The sequence below is a fragment of the Stomoxys calcitrans genome, chromosome 2 (assembly GCF_963082655.1).
Source record: "Stomoxys calcitrans chromosome 2, idStoCalc2.1, whole genome shotgun sequence".
NCBI lineage: Eukaryota > Metazoa > Arthropoda > Insecta > Diptera > Muscidae > Stomoxys > Stomoxys calcitrans.
The window spans coordinates 100975422-100988896 of record NC_081553.1 but is presented as its reverse complement, the minus strand read 5'-3'; the positions used below and the strand labels follow the sequence as shown (position 1 = coordinate 100988896).

General features: G+C 35.2%; 1 protein-coding gene across 7 annotated transcripts in view; it reads right to left on the bottom strand.

The window, feature by feature from the left end:
• Positions 1 to 2608: 2608 nt before the first annotated feature.
• The window catches only part of LOC106093479 (sodium/potassium-transporting ATPase subunit alpha), a 189181-nt gene continuing 178314 nt past the window's right edge, over positions 2609 to 13475 (bottom strand). For all 7 annotated transcript variants that reach the window (XM_059362890.1, XM_059362891.1, XM_059362892.1 and 4 more), the window contains 3 exons: positions 9332 to 9506; positions 9030 to 9262; positions 2609 to 4292 (listed from right to left, as the gene is read on the bottom strand). In XM_059362890.1, coding sequence (XP_059218873.1) covers positions 4172 to 4292; positions 9030 to 9262; positions 9332 to 9506 — 529 coding nt within the window. In that variant the 3' untranslated portion in view covers positions 2609 to 4171. The remainder of the gene's footprint in view (positions 4293 to 9029; positions 9263 to 9331; positions 9507 to 13475) is intronic.

Genomic DNA, 13475 nt, shown 5'->3' with positions numbered 1-13475 from the left:
TCTAATCATGTTGTGCCCGTTAGTGTATAGAAACTTAAATTTTAGGATGGCATCTTTATTTTGAAGTTTTAGTTCTTTGGCTCGTTATCCTTCAACCACGAAAAAATCTTAAATTTTCAGCTAGACTTTTTTTTGTCAGTGCAAGTTTGAATGCAGGCTATATCTCAAAGACCAAAAATATTGAAATCCTGTATCAAAATTCCTCTGTTCCTTAGTGGAATACTCATGGGAAAATGTGTATGTTTGTATGCATGATTCACAACTAACAAAAATTTCCATTCTCTATACAATGGTCAGACGAAGCTGCTTCAAAAGATTATCAACCAAAAAAATTAAAAACTAAACTTTTTTAATTGGAGCTTTTGTATTCTTATTTTACTAGTCCGATTTTCTTAGAGGAGGTTCATATGTTGTAATAAGACGACTCAAACAAAACTTTCGTAAATCTAAAGTTTTGATCGAGGCAAAAATTTGGGGTTCTTTGCCTCTTGTTGTTGTAGAAGTGAGTTGTACAAGACTCAATCGCCTGCCACGAGATAGCTGTGAGCCACACAGGCTGGAACATTGAGGTCCGATCTGTGTGGTGTTCAATTAAAAGAATCAGGTGCCCATCTCATAATTTGGGTTTTTCTTTTTAGGAGGTTTGCACGTGGCAATACTTCATTTTTATTGCCTTAACAGTTGGGCTAGGTTAGGTTGAAAAGACCTACTGCCGTGAGGTTAAGGGAGCTTTCTCATTGGTCACGTGGCGGCCACGGACATTGTGTTATACTTGATACAATATCCAATGTTCAAGGCAGTGTGGATACACCCTACCTGAGCCGCTTTTTGATAAAAATTACTGTACCACTATTCCTGATGGAAGCGATTGGAACTACGATATCCCTGGTAACAGAAGTTACAAAGACTTCTATATGGATGGTTCCAAACTAAACGACCAGGTGGGCTTTGGGGTGTACTCATATCGAATAGGTTACCCGACCACTTCAGTGTGTATCAAGCAGAGATCCTTACAATTAAAGAAGTTGTGGAATGACTAAGATATAATGTCATTACAACGATTGGCGTAAATATCTTCTCAGACAGCCAGGCAGCCATTAAATCCCTGGAGAACGTATTTCTGAACACACAAAACCGCCCTCGACTGTCGCAGAACTGTCAACGAGATGGCTGAACAGTTCAATCTCAAGGAATTCTAAAGCAGACGAGCTTGCGAGACTAGGAACTACCTTACACACTCCAGGGATACTGGAATCTGTGGGTATGCCTCTAGCGACATGTAAGCTAAGTTTTCAGGACCTGGCCCTAAAGGCAACGAATGATAGATGGTCACAAAGAGGGGACTGTGAGCATTCCAAAACTATGTGGCCTCTTCTAGACTTGAAGAGGTCTACTGCTTTGCTGTCATTGGCTAAAACAGACGTCTCAAACATTGTGTCCGTCATGACAGGTCACTGTCTAATCGGAAAACATGCTGACACAGACTGAAGGTTGCCAGCAACGACTTTTGCAGAAGCTGTAGGGACATCGGGGAAGAAGAGACTATAGAACACCTTCTGTGTGTGTGTGTCCCGCACTAGCCGTTAGAAGGAGTTCCACTTTAGGTCTTCATTTCTTTGAGAAACTGTCTGATTTAGCGGATGTGAACATTCGCTAGTTACTGGTCTTTTTAAAACGATCTGGATGGTTCAACGGTAGGAATTAGAAGGCATCTTCCTTCTTCTGTTCCTGTGGTATCACAATGGACGGAGACGTCTTAGTGAATCTGATGTCAGAGTGCCACTTAAACCTAACCTAACCTAGGTTGAAAAGGGGGTGTGGACATTAAACCGCCTCATGCCACTATGGACATACACCTAACCCAGTTATCGACTTGTTGTGCACTCTAAAAACTTAATAGTTCGAAACGCACATTTGTTAGTTAATCCTTTGTTATCTCTTTTACCAAGTATTTTTAAGGTTCCATAAGTTGAAAGAAAATCCTTAATGAAAATCAATTTACACTTTTTTATAAGGGAGAGAGCAACATTTTTTTTTGGTCTAATAAGAGTAAGCACCCTTTAGCCCTCTTTCTTACAGAAAACACACTGTACTTCCTTTGACTAGCCTTTTTGAAGCAACTAGGTCTGACCTTGTATAAATAAAAATGAAAACTTATATCTAAGTCTTCTATCCTTTGGGAATACACAAACATTAGACTATTTCTAAGCCTTAAATAAAAAAAAATGTTTTTTAAAAAATCAAAATTTTGGAAAAAAAAAATATAATTATAAAAAATATTGATTACTACAGGGGATTTTTGTTTTTTGTTGTTTTTCTCTTGTTTTTTTGTTGTTTCTTTATTATTTATTTCATTTAATTTAAATCTTATTTATGTTTATAATTTAAATTTACTTAATCGTTTAAATAATTATCTTTCTCTTTTGTTTATTTCTTTTTTTTTTATTAAATAATAATAATTAAAATTAAAAAAAAAAATAATTATAATAATTTGATGTTGGTTGGTTGGTTGGATTGATAGATAGGTTGTAGCTTTCTTACGGTTGGTTGTTCTGTTGCTATGGCGCAGCTGGGGGGATCAGGGTTTTTAAGGTGGCAGGATGTGACCATTTTGAAAGATTTAATTTAAAACTTCAATGCTGTAATGCTGAGAGTGGTCGTTTTGTGTATGGTGTTCTTCTAGAGACTCATGGAAGGATAATTTTGTTTGATTTTCTAATTTTGCTTTCAAAAAAAACAAACGAAACTAAATTAAAAAAAAAAAAACAAAATTCAATAAAACATAACTAACATTTAATAGTAATAATAATAATTAGCATTTGTTGTTGTTGTTTTTTTGTTGCTGTTGTTGTTGTAGTTGCAGTGTTTGTTGTATGTATGTTTACAAATTTAAAATGTAGTTAATAATAATAATAATTAATAATATTAATTTAAACTAGAGTTTGTTTTACTGTTTTTTTGTTGTTTATTTATTTTTATTTTCATCAAAGAGTTGGTTTTTGTTTCTTGTGTTTTAATCTTTATTTAATTTTATTATTCATTTTTGTATTTTATTACTTCCTTTTCGTTTTTTTAAGGTTTACTTTAAATTTTGTTTTGTTTTTTTTTTTTTTTGTTTCATAACATAGAGGCGGCATACAAGAATAATGCTCCTACATCTTCAACATCCTTCAAGCGTATGGCTTTCTAACTTCATCTTTATCTGCATCAACTTCAACTTCAACTTTCTTCGTTCCTTCCATCTTGCTTACACACACATATATATTTAGCATTTCCAAAAAAACAAACATTCGTAGTTAAATTTAATTCAAGTTCTTCTTCTTCTTGTTCTTGCTGTTGTCTCATTCAAAATTGTTTTTTTTTTTTTTTGATTCATCCTATTATTTGATGATGAGGGCTGGGGGGAGGGTTTGGTTTTAGGGGCTAGGGATTCTGGTTGCATCTTAATTTTAATTATAGCAGTATGGGTTTTTTGTTGCTTTTGTTTTGTTTATTTTCTAAAAATTTCTATCATCTCCTCTATCCTTCTTATGCTTCGATTTCCTCTGTTTTAGTTTTAGTGGGGAGTTGTTTGTTTTTTTTTTTTTTGTTTATGGTGGAGGGGAAAAAAGGTCTGATTTTTTCTTAGTTTCTTTTCTCTTTTTTTCTTTGTTTTATTAATTTTATTTTATTAATTTAAATAACACAAAACATCGATCGCCATGAGAGTCGATGTCTTCTTTTCATTTTTATGATTTTTCATTATGATTTCTTTTTTTCTCTGGAGGGGGCGGGGAAGGAGTTTTGAAGCTGATTTTTGAAATTTCCTTAAAAATGGTGACGAACGAATTTTGGTGGTAGTTATAGGTGGCGGTGGTGGTTGTGGTGTATGTAACTGTGTTGAGTTTCCTCGATGGTGAAATTACATTGGTTTCTTTGTGATCTTAGGGCTGGGGAGAGATGGGTTTTTTTTCTCTTGTTCTAGTTGTTGCTGTTATTATTATTGTGTTGGTGGATGGCAGCAGAGCTGGATAAGTTGGCGGAGAGTGTTTTCGTTTTGTTGTTATTTTAGTTTTTCTTATTTATCTTTATAGAGAAATGGATGAAGCAGCCATATAACAAAAAAGTATATGTATATATAATGGGGGAGAGGGGGGTGGTGGTAGTGGTGTTGTTTGTTGATTTTGTTTCTTTAATAGTAGGTCTCCTGTTCCAACCAGCCTCCGGGATTGCGACGCAAGTAGAAACGTCTGGTTTCATCATAAATGAAGATGGCCAACATGAATGGAATGGCTGGGAACCACCAAACGAGTCTGTAAAAGGAAAAACAAAGGAGGAAGAGTTAATATATATAAAAAAAACATAATAATATGTACCACTACTATACAAAATTTCCCATGAAAATTTCATTAAAGAACAGGGGATACTTTTCTCATATCAATGGGTGCAGTCCGATTAAAGTTTTATCTCAATGATAGGGGGCCTTCTGTTCTATGCCGAGTTCGAACGGCGTGACATATTGTGACACCACTTGGTAGAGAAGTTTTAACATGGCAAGATATCTAACAAATGTAGCCAGCTTTAGTAAGGGGATAACCACCGCTGAAAATTTTTTGGATGTTCATGCCGGGGTTTGAACCCAGGCGTTCGTAGTCATAGGCGCACATACTAACCTCTGCGCCACAGGTTCTGAACTCAAGAGAACACACTTGATATTGAGTTGGAAAGTCATAACAGATGTATGCATGCAACATTCTGCCAATTTGGAATAAGAACTGCATTCTGTAGCTGCTCAAGGACTCAAATTGTAAGACCCCATTGGATTGATTAGGAACAAACTTAGCATGCAAATTTGAAGTTACATCGACACCAAATATTCAACAATTCAGGCAAGGGCTGCCGCCTCAGTGTACAACACACTGCTACAACAACAACTAAATTCGCCAAAGATTTGGCAGGGTAGTCCGCTTAAAGTTAAAGCTCAATGATAAGGGGCCTACATTTTTATGCTGAGTCCGGACTTCGTGCCGCATAGCAATACCACTTGGTAGAGAGCCCATCGTGACGCAGAGGCGTGAACATCAGAAAAATTTTTAGCGGTGGTTATCCCTTTACTAATGCTGGCTACATTTAAAAGGTATTTCGAATATTAGGATGATTTGGGCAAAGAAGAAAGACGCACGGCCACTCCCATGGCAGCCGGTTCTGTGGAGAGGATCGACTCGGCTGTGTTTTCATCGGCCAGGGGTTGTCGACTCAGTGAACGTTTTCGTACTTGTTTCGTCATTGGAGATGCACATCCCGGATTGTTTACTGCGCACACTTCTGGCGCGTGCCGGGACTGAGGCGAATCCCGGACCATGGTTTGCAGGACCCTCCTCTTAACGATGATACGCGGGTTAGAACTTTGAGCTCCGATTTTTGGGGTGTTCATCGTTATCATGAGGAGCTCTGCTGAGAGCTACCGGGCGCGGTCACTTCATATATGGAGTAGCTGCAACTGTAGTCAAAGACAATTAATGCGCATCACATTTCATGGCATTCTCCAATAGGGAACGACCAGCGTGCCATGGCTTTGGCAGCAGATTGAAGGCTCCACGTTTTGCACGGTAAATGAGGATGCCCTCACAAGAATAACGAGGAAGTGTAGCAGCTCGCCAAACATTTCTATTGCATCCTCGGATCTCCTGAGGGACGTAACGTGGCAAGCCGTCATTTCTTTGGGATCAGACCACCTCCCCATAATTCTCACCATCGACCGACCACCCGACTTCATAACCTCTGAGCGCCGAACGTTTATCAATCAATAGAAGGCGGTTTGGGTCGGCTTCAGAGAGTACACCCGAGAGTGACAGGGCTAGGAGGAGAGCCATTCGTCGTATCCGTGGTCGCCGAACCGAAGAACAACCATCACAATTTACCGTGGACGGGGCCAAGGCGTTGGGCCCCGACGGAATCTCTACACTGACGTTGAAGAATTTGGATCAACCTGGTGTCGAATACCTTACGACTGTCCTCAACCTGTCTTTGAACACTCTTATAGTAACCGATGTCTGGAAGATGGGCAGAGTGATCCCGCTACTGAAGCCTGGAAAGGATTCAAGTAAGGGGGAGTCGTACATACCGATCTCCCTACTCTCACCAGTAGCTAAGACGCTTGAGGGACTACTCTTCCCGAGCCTCGTTGGAGAATTTCCATTCGACGAGTATCAGCATGGATTTCGAAGACTGCATAGCACTACAACTGCTCTGCATGCCATTATCGCACACATTTGCGAGGCTTTAATCAGCCCAGGCTATGTCATAGGACGATCCTCATGCACTGGGTCAGTCATGTCAAACTCTTTGAGTACATCCCCCTAGAGTGTAACAGGGAGATTCCCAAGGCGAAGTAATATTTCCGACGCTGTTTAACCTCTACCTAACCTCCATTTCACCCCTTCCAGACGGAACGGCGTAGAGATCGAATCATGGCATCAGGCCCCCCACCCATTGATGACATTTGCAATAGGTTAAACATCTACCTCAACTAACTTTCCTCATATTTCGCTGCATGAAATTTGAAAATATCTGCCACCAAATCTTCAGTCACATTGTTTACTACAAACACGCATGAGGTGTGTAGGGAGCTGAAAGTGATGGTCGACGGAGTGACAGTTCCGATCATCAAGTATCCCAAAATACTTGACGTCACATTTGACAATTCGCGATAAAGTCAAAAGTAGAAAAAAAGGTCCCCAAGCCCCTTGCCGGCAGCACTTAGGGTGCTGACAAAGAGATCGTGTTGACCACATACAAACAAATTGGCCGGTCTGTGGTAAGTTATGCAGCGCCAGTGTGGTCTCGTCAGCTCAGTGACATGCCTCGAATAATATTCAGATCTGTTAGCATGCCGCCCTTCGAAATGCGACGGGCTGACCTCCTCAGTTCTCATGTGGACCACCTTCATCAGGAGACAAGATCCTACCCGTCCCAAAATATAACTACATGCTGTCTAAGCAATACCATATAGGCTGTTATCACAGAGACCATCTAAATCATCATCTTGTGAATAGGTATTCACGGCCCAGAAATCTTACACGATCTAAAGGGTGAGGTTCAGCGCTACAAGCGAGAACCTCTAGATCAAGCGTGTCTAGACAAAATTCATTCAGACACGGTAGCAGATGCGGTAAATAGCTACCGGGTGAGTAGTCCTTGGACAATGACCGCCTCCCATTGCACCTGAAAAAAATGACTTCCCCCCCGGCAAACCAGAGTTGTTTTGGCTCAATTACGTTCCGGCAGATGCAGCTGCCTCAACTCCTACAGAGCAACGATTGATGCCGAAGTGCAAGATGTATGTCCCGATTGTGACCAGAGACCACACGACACACGTCACCTTTTTTAACTGCCCAGCCAGAACGACTCGACTTAGACCCAGATTTCTTTGGACGCACCCCAACTTAGTCGTAGAGTTCCTGGATCTAGACATTCAACAGAATCAAGCAGACAAAAGATAGAACACAAAAAACTGCTACAACAACAACAACCAACAACATTAAGGCGCCTTTATAGCTATTGGTCTGGTTTTGATGTCAAAGTGTTGAATATGTGTGGATACAGCATATACAACAGGTATGAATCATTTATGAGGTACGAATCATTCATGCTATCAAAAGTAGTGGCAATTTACTGAAGTTCCAGACCCACTCGACTCAGACCCAGATCCCTCTGGACGCACCCCAACTTAGTCGCAGAGTTCCTGGATCTAGACATTCAACAGAATCAAGCAGACAAAAGATAGAACACAAAAAACTGCTACAACAACTACAACCAACAACATGTAGGCGCCTTTATAGCTATTGGTCTGGTATTGACGTCAAAGTGTTGAATATGTGTGGATACAGCATATACAACAGGTATGAATCATTTATGAGGTACGAATCATTCATTAGATGTGAATGATTCATGCTATCAAAAGAAGTGACAATTTACTGAAGTCATATGCCACCCGTAATATCAAAGGAGGGCAACCTCACACTCGAAACCAAAGTCATTTTGGCTCCACTACGATCTGGTAGACCCAGCTGCCTCACTTGCTGTTGGTTAGAGATTGAGTCTTAAGAGAAACGTGTGCCCGGCCGATAATTACTTTTTCGTCAGTCCAGCCAGGCCTAATTGACTCCATCAATACTTGGGACGAGAACTTTGGTTATGTGGAGAGACCATTCTTTTACTCAGAAGATAAAAACTTTAAATGGAATATGGTAATAGGAAAAGGTATGAATTTTGTTCACATGTAATTTTTAGAGAAATATTTTGTCAATGATTGTCCCTAGACCAAATAAATTTTCTTTAAAGAACTAACAGTTCTTTGGAATTTCAGGAGAAGCCCAAGTGTCCTTGCCAATGAGACACATATTACGTAGCTGCCCACTATTCATGATTCCAAATTTAATGACTTTGTATTTTGAAAGTGATCACGGGTTTACACGCAAACCGGGACTATCAAAAGCCCGATGGAAAGATCAAAAGGTGGGAGACACCTCGAAAGAGAGAGATTATTGAAGGAGCGCAGAAGATCGATGCGCTTGGAACCCTGTTCTACGTTCGGCTAATGGAACAAATGTTCTGTCATAATCAATTTAAGTAAGTAACGGCGATATATAAGCACTAGTCATTGAGGACTTATCCTAAAATGTGCTCTAAATAGTATTTCGGATATACTATACGCTGACAAAGAGGTCACCGTAGCACAAAGGTAAGCGTGTCCGCCTAATCCGGTTCGAATCTTGGCGAGACCATCAGAACAACAACATTTGTGAGGTACTATGCCATGTAAAACATCTCTCCAAAGAGGAGTCGCACTGCGGCACGCCTTTGAGACTGCACTCATTGATATGTGAGAAGTTTGCCCCTGTTCCTTAGTGGAATTGTCATGGGCAAAATTTGCTGACAAAGCATCTATTGATCCCATTCATCATTTTCTTTTCATAGCAGCAAATAATTTTTCACCATCTTGCTTAACTATGAATATTAATTTTTTTAACATTTGAACGTTTACTTACTTGAGTGGGTACATACGAAGACCCTTCTCCATACCGGGACAGTATGACAAGAAGGCAGCCAAAATGGTTTCAAAGACCAAACCAAAGTTCAAGGCCCAATTTCTCATGCCCTGTTGGAAAATTGAGTTTCGTCGGGTCTTGCAAATGATCAAATCAGCCCATTGTACAACCACAATGGAGACGAAGAAAGCGGTATGGCAGGTGTATTCCAATGTTTTGCGATCGCGATAGGTCTGTAATACACGAAAAGATAGAAAATTAAATCAAAATTTCCTTTTTCCATAAATTTTCCAATTACTTACCCATTCTTGACCATAGGAATCGGTTAAATCATTGACAGCCTTGGAATCCCACATCTTACGAATGCCAAACAATGTCAATGGCAAGAATCCATTTTCAGCCATAATGACAAAGTACACAAAGAAACCGGCAGCAGCTTGGATCATACCAATTTGTCCATAAGCCATGGAAATCAATCTGTTTGTTTAATTACAGACACGTGAAGGTGGTTTGAGAGAAAACCAAAAAAATTTTTTTGATTAGTTTTGTCTTCAATACTTTAGTTGTTTGTTATTATGGTATCATATAAATAAAGGGGGGTGGTTTTTAATGTGTTAGTCAATTTTGAGCAAAAAATTTCAACTTTTTTGTTTTTTTTTTGTTAAGGGGGGATGATTTTTTTAAAGGGATTTATTTAGCATTTTTCTGTTTTTAGCGAAAGAAGATTGAAGTATAAAAAAACATTTCTTTAAGGCAGATGGTGACTAAGGGAGTATTAAACTTCGGTTGGTGGTTAAGTTAATTTTTAACAAGTTTTTAAATATCGAAGGTAAACATTTTTCATAGAGTTACCATAATTTCGTAGATTTACTACTGGCAAATCGTAATTTTTTGTTGAAATTTCAAAAATTTGGAAAAACTGATTATTAACTGATTTTACTTTGTTTTTTTTCTTAATTTTTGGTTTCTATTTAATTTTTATTTCTTTCAATTTTATTTTTTTTTTTTAATTTTTATTTTTTTAAATTGTTTTTTTATCGTTATTTTTTTATCTTTTTTTTTTTTAATTTTTATTTTTGTTTTTAGTTTTTATTATTTTTAAATTTTATTTTTCATTTTTTTTATTATTATTTTTTTTTTATTTTCATTTTTTTATTTTTTTATTTTTATTTTCTATTATTTTTTTTTTAATTTCTATATTTTATGGCTCACGTTCGAAATTCCTACTGTTTCTATCTACTAATCACTAATTGTTTTTATTTTTTAATGGTGCTTCTGGCCGAATTTGACACGAACGATGTTTTTCCTTCCTTTCAATTTTTATTTTAAATCTTAAATATACCTTTTTGTTAGATTAAAGTATTTATTTATACTTTAATCTAACAAAAAGGTATATTGCCAAAAATTTAAATTAAAAAAAATTTCTATTAAAAAAAATGTTAAATTAAAAAAAAAATTAATTCAAAACAATATTTAAGGTCGGTTTATATGGCAGCTATATCAGATTTTGGACCGATTTGAACCATACTTGGCACAGTTGTCGGATGTAACGAAACACGTAGTGCAAAATTTCAGCCAAATCGGTAGGAATTGCGCCCTCTAGAGGCTCAAGAAGTCAAGACCCCATACCGGTTTATATGTTATCAGGTTATATATGAATATAAGGTTTTGAACCGATTTCTACCATACTTAGCACAGTTGTTGAAAATCCTAAAAAAACACCGCATGCTAAATTTCAGCCAAATCGGATAAAAATTGCGCCCTGTAGTGGCTCAAGAAGTCAAGATCCAAGATCGGTTTATATGGCAGCTATATCAAAACATGGACCGATATGGTCCATTAACAATCCCAACCGATTTACACCTATTAGAAGTATTTGTGCAAAATTGCAAGCGGCTAGCTTTAGTCCTAAGAATAAATATATTTTATGGGGTCTGAGACGAATATTTCGAGGTGTTGTAACACAGAATGACAAAATTAGTATACCCCCATCCTTTGGTGGAGGGTAGAAAAATTTTAATTCAAAAAAATTTTAATTTAGAAAAAACCCCAAATTAAATTAGAAAAAAAAATAATTTTTAAAAGCAGTTAAAAAATTTTTTTTAAAAAATTTTAGATAAAAACCCCAAATTAAATTTAACAAAAAATAATAATTTTTAAAAATGGTTAAAAAATTAAAAAAAAAGTTATGAATTCTTAAAAAAAATTTATAAAAATATCTCAAAACATTTTAAGCAATTTTTTTAAACGCTTTTGATTTTTAACTAAAAATAAACTTTTTTTAAAAACTGGAGAAACCCGACTATTGAAATTCCTAATGTCCCTATCTACCAATCACAATTTTTAAAATTTCTCTAATTTATAACAAAAAATATTTATATAATTGTTATAAATTGTAATTTTTTTGTATATTTTAAAAGCTTTAAAAACATCTTGAATTTTTTTAAAAAATTAACAATGAAAAAAAAAAATTCGACCATTAAGTCTCGAAAGAGAAAGAAACGAAAATTATGAATTATCTTCGCTCTAACAGGCAAAGAAAATACAAAATTAAATTAAAAAAATATTTAAAACAAATTTAAAATTTTCAAAAAGTTTAAATTCTTAAAAAAAAAAATTTAAATTAAAAAAAAAAATTAAGCAATTCGGATGTTTCCTTTTTTATAATTAACATATTTTTTTTTGAAAAACTGGAAATCTCTTCAATGAAAACTCTTACTGTCCCTATATATTAATCACATGTAATGTTTTGTATTTTCACTAAAATGTAAAAATTTTTTTTTTCACTTTTTTAATTTTTTTCTTTAATTTTTTTAACTTGTTTTGTTTTTTGTTTAAACTTAATTTAATTTTTTTTTTAATTTAATTTTTTTTTTTTAATTTTATTTATTTTTTTTTCATTGTTTTTTAATTTTTTTTTTAATTTTAATTATTTATTTTTTTTTTTAATTTTTTTTAAATTATATTCTTAATTTTTTCATCCTTCAACTTATTTTTCCAAATCCCAAGATGTTTTATTTTTTTAAATTCTTAAATATTTAATTTTTTTTTTGTTTCTTAAATATTTCAGTTTATTTTTATTTAATAATGGTTTCAATAATATAATCGCCGGATTTTTTTTTGTTTTTTGAATGAATCATCCCCTTGAAATCACCTCTGACATTTGTTTTTTTAATACCTTAATTTTCTTTTCAATTTAATACAACCAACACCAATTTTACTGTGAAAGAAAATGCTAAATGTTTTTTTTTTGTTTGTAAAATTTTACGATTTCGAACAAATGGTGGATTTTTCGGATTTTTTTCCGATTTCTTCATTTCGTATACAAATACAAATATCAATGAAGTTGGTGAGAATTAGTTTATATGCAAGAAAATTGTTAAATATGTATCTTTTGCATGGGTTTTTTAATATATATTCACGTTTAGGTTACACTTTGATACAAAGAGGAACACAAGGAGGCAGAGAGAATAGGGTGGTAAGTGAATATATAAAGCACAGCATATACGAATATGTAGTTAACAGTTAGTTACTCTTTCTTGGGGGTACACAATAGGAAATATCCAGAGAGAGAGATAGAAAGTGTGAGCGAGAGATACGTTTGTAGGGGAAAACTCGCATTACGGAGACTTAAAGGCTTGCTTACTTTACTTTCAAAGGATATACGGTGACTTAATTTTAAGTACAAATACAAGCTTTTTTTATTTGAAAAAAAAAATTGATTATGGTGTAAATTCCAAATATTAGGTGTTGAAAGAGTTCTGCATAAAACAGCGCATAAGAGGCCTTAGCTTTTTGTTGGGTAGTTGTAAGTAATAGTAGTTTGTGGGACTTGTTACAAATGCGTGGTGTAGGCGGCAAAGAGCAAAATTAAAAACCAACTTAAAGTGTATAGTACAGGACTCCTTGCTAACTGTTTCAAAAGTTTTAGCAAAGGTCCTTTTAGTTAAAAAGGAAAATTATAAAAAAAATATAATAGTATAGTAAATAAAGAAAAGCAAAGCACTTTTATATTAAGGCAGCAAGGGTGATGATGATGATGATAACTAGATTTAAAATTCTTAACATATAATTGAGTGAGTTTTTTTTTGAGCTAAAGCTTTTGGTGATAGAAGGCATGCATTAAACTTATATACAAAGTGAAGAAATTCTCATGCACATGCTTTAGCTTAAAAATTCATAGCAAATGGTTTGAGAAAAACAAAATGTGAAAATAAATCATGCATAAATGAATAAAAAAAAAATTTAATGTTTAAAAAAGTATTTCGTTTTTTTTCGATAGAAGAAGAGAAAGAACGTTGATGTTGATTTTTTGTTTTGTATTGCTTTGGTTTGGTTCATAGGAAGTTGGTAAGAAAAACACATTTCAATTACTTACGCATCGTTCTTTTTTGCACAAAAATTTTACAACAATTTTTGTTACTTTCTTTGTGTTGATTAATTAAC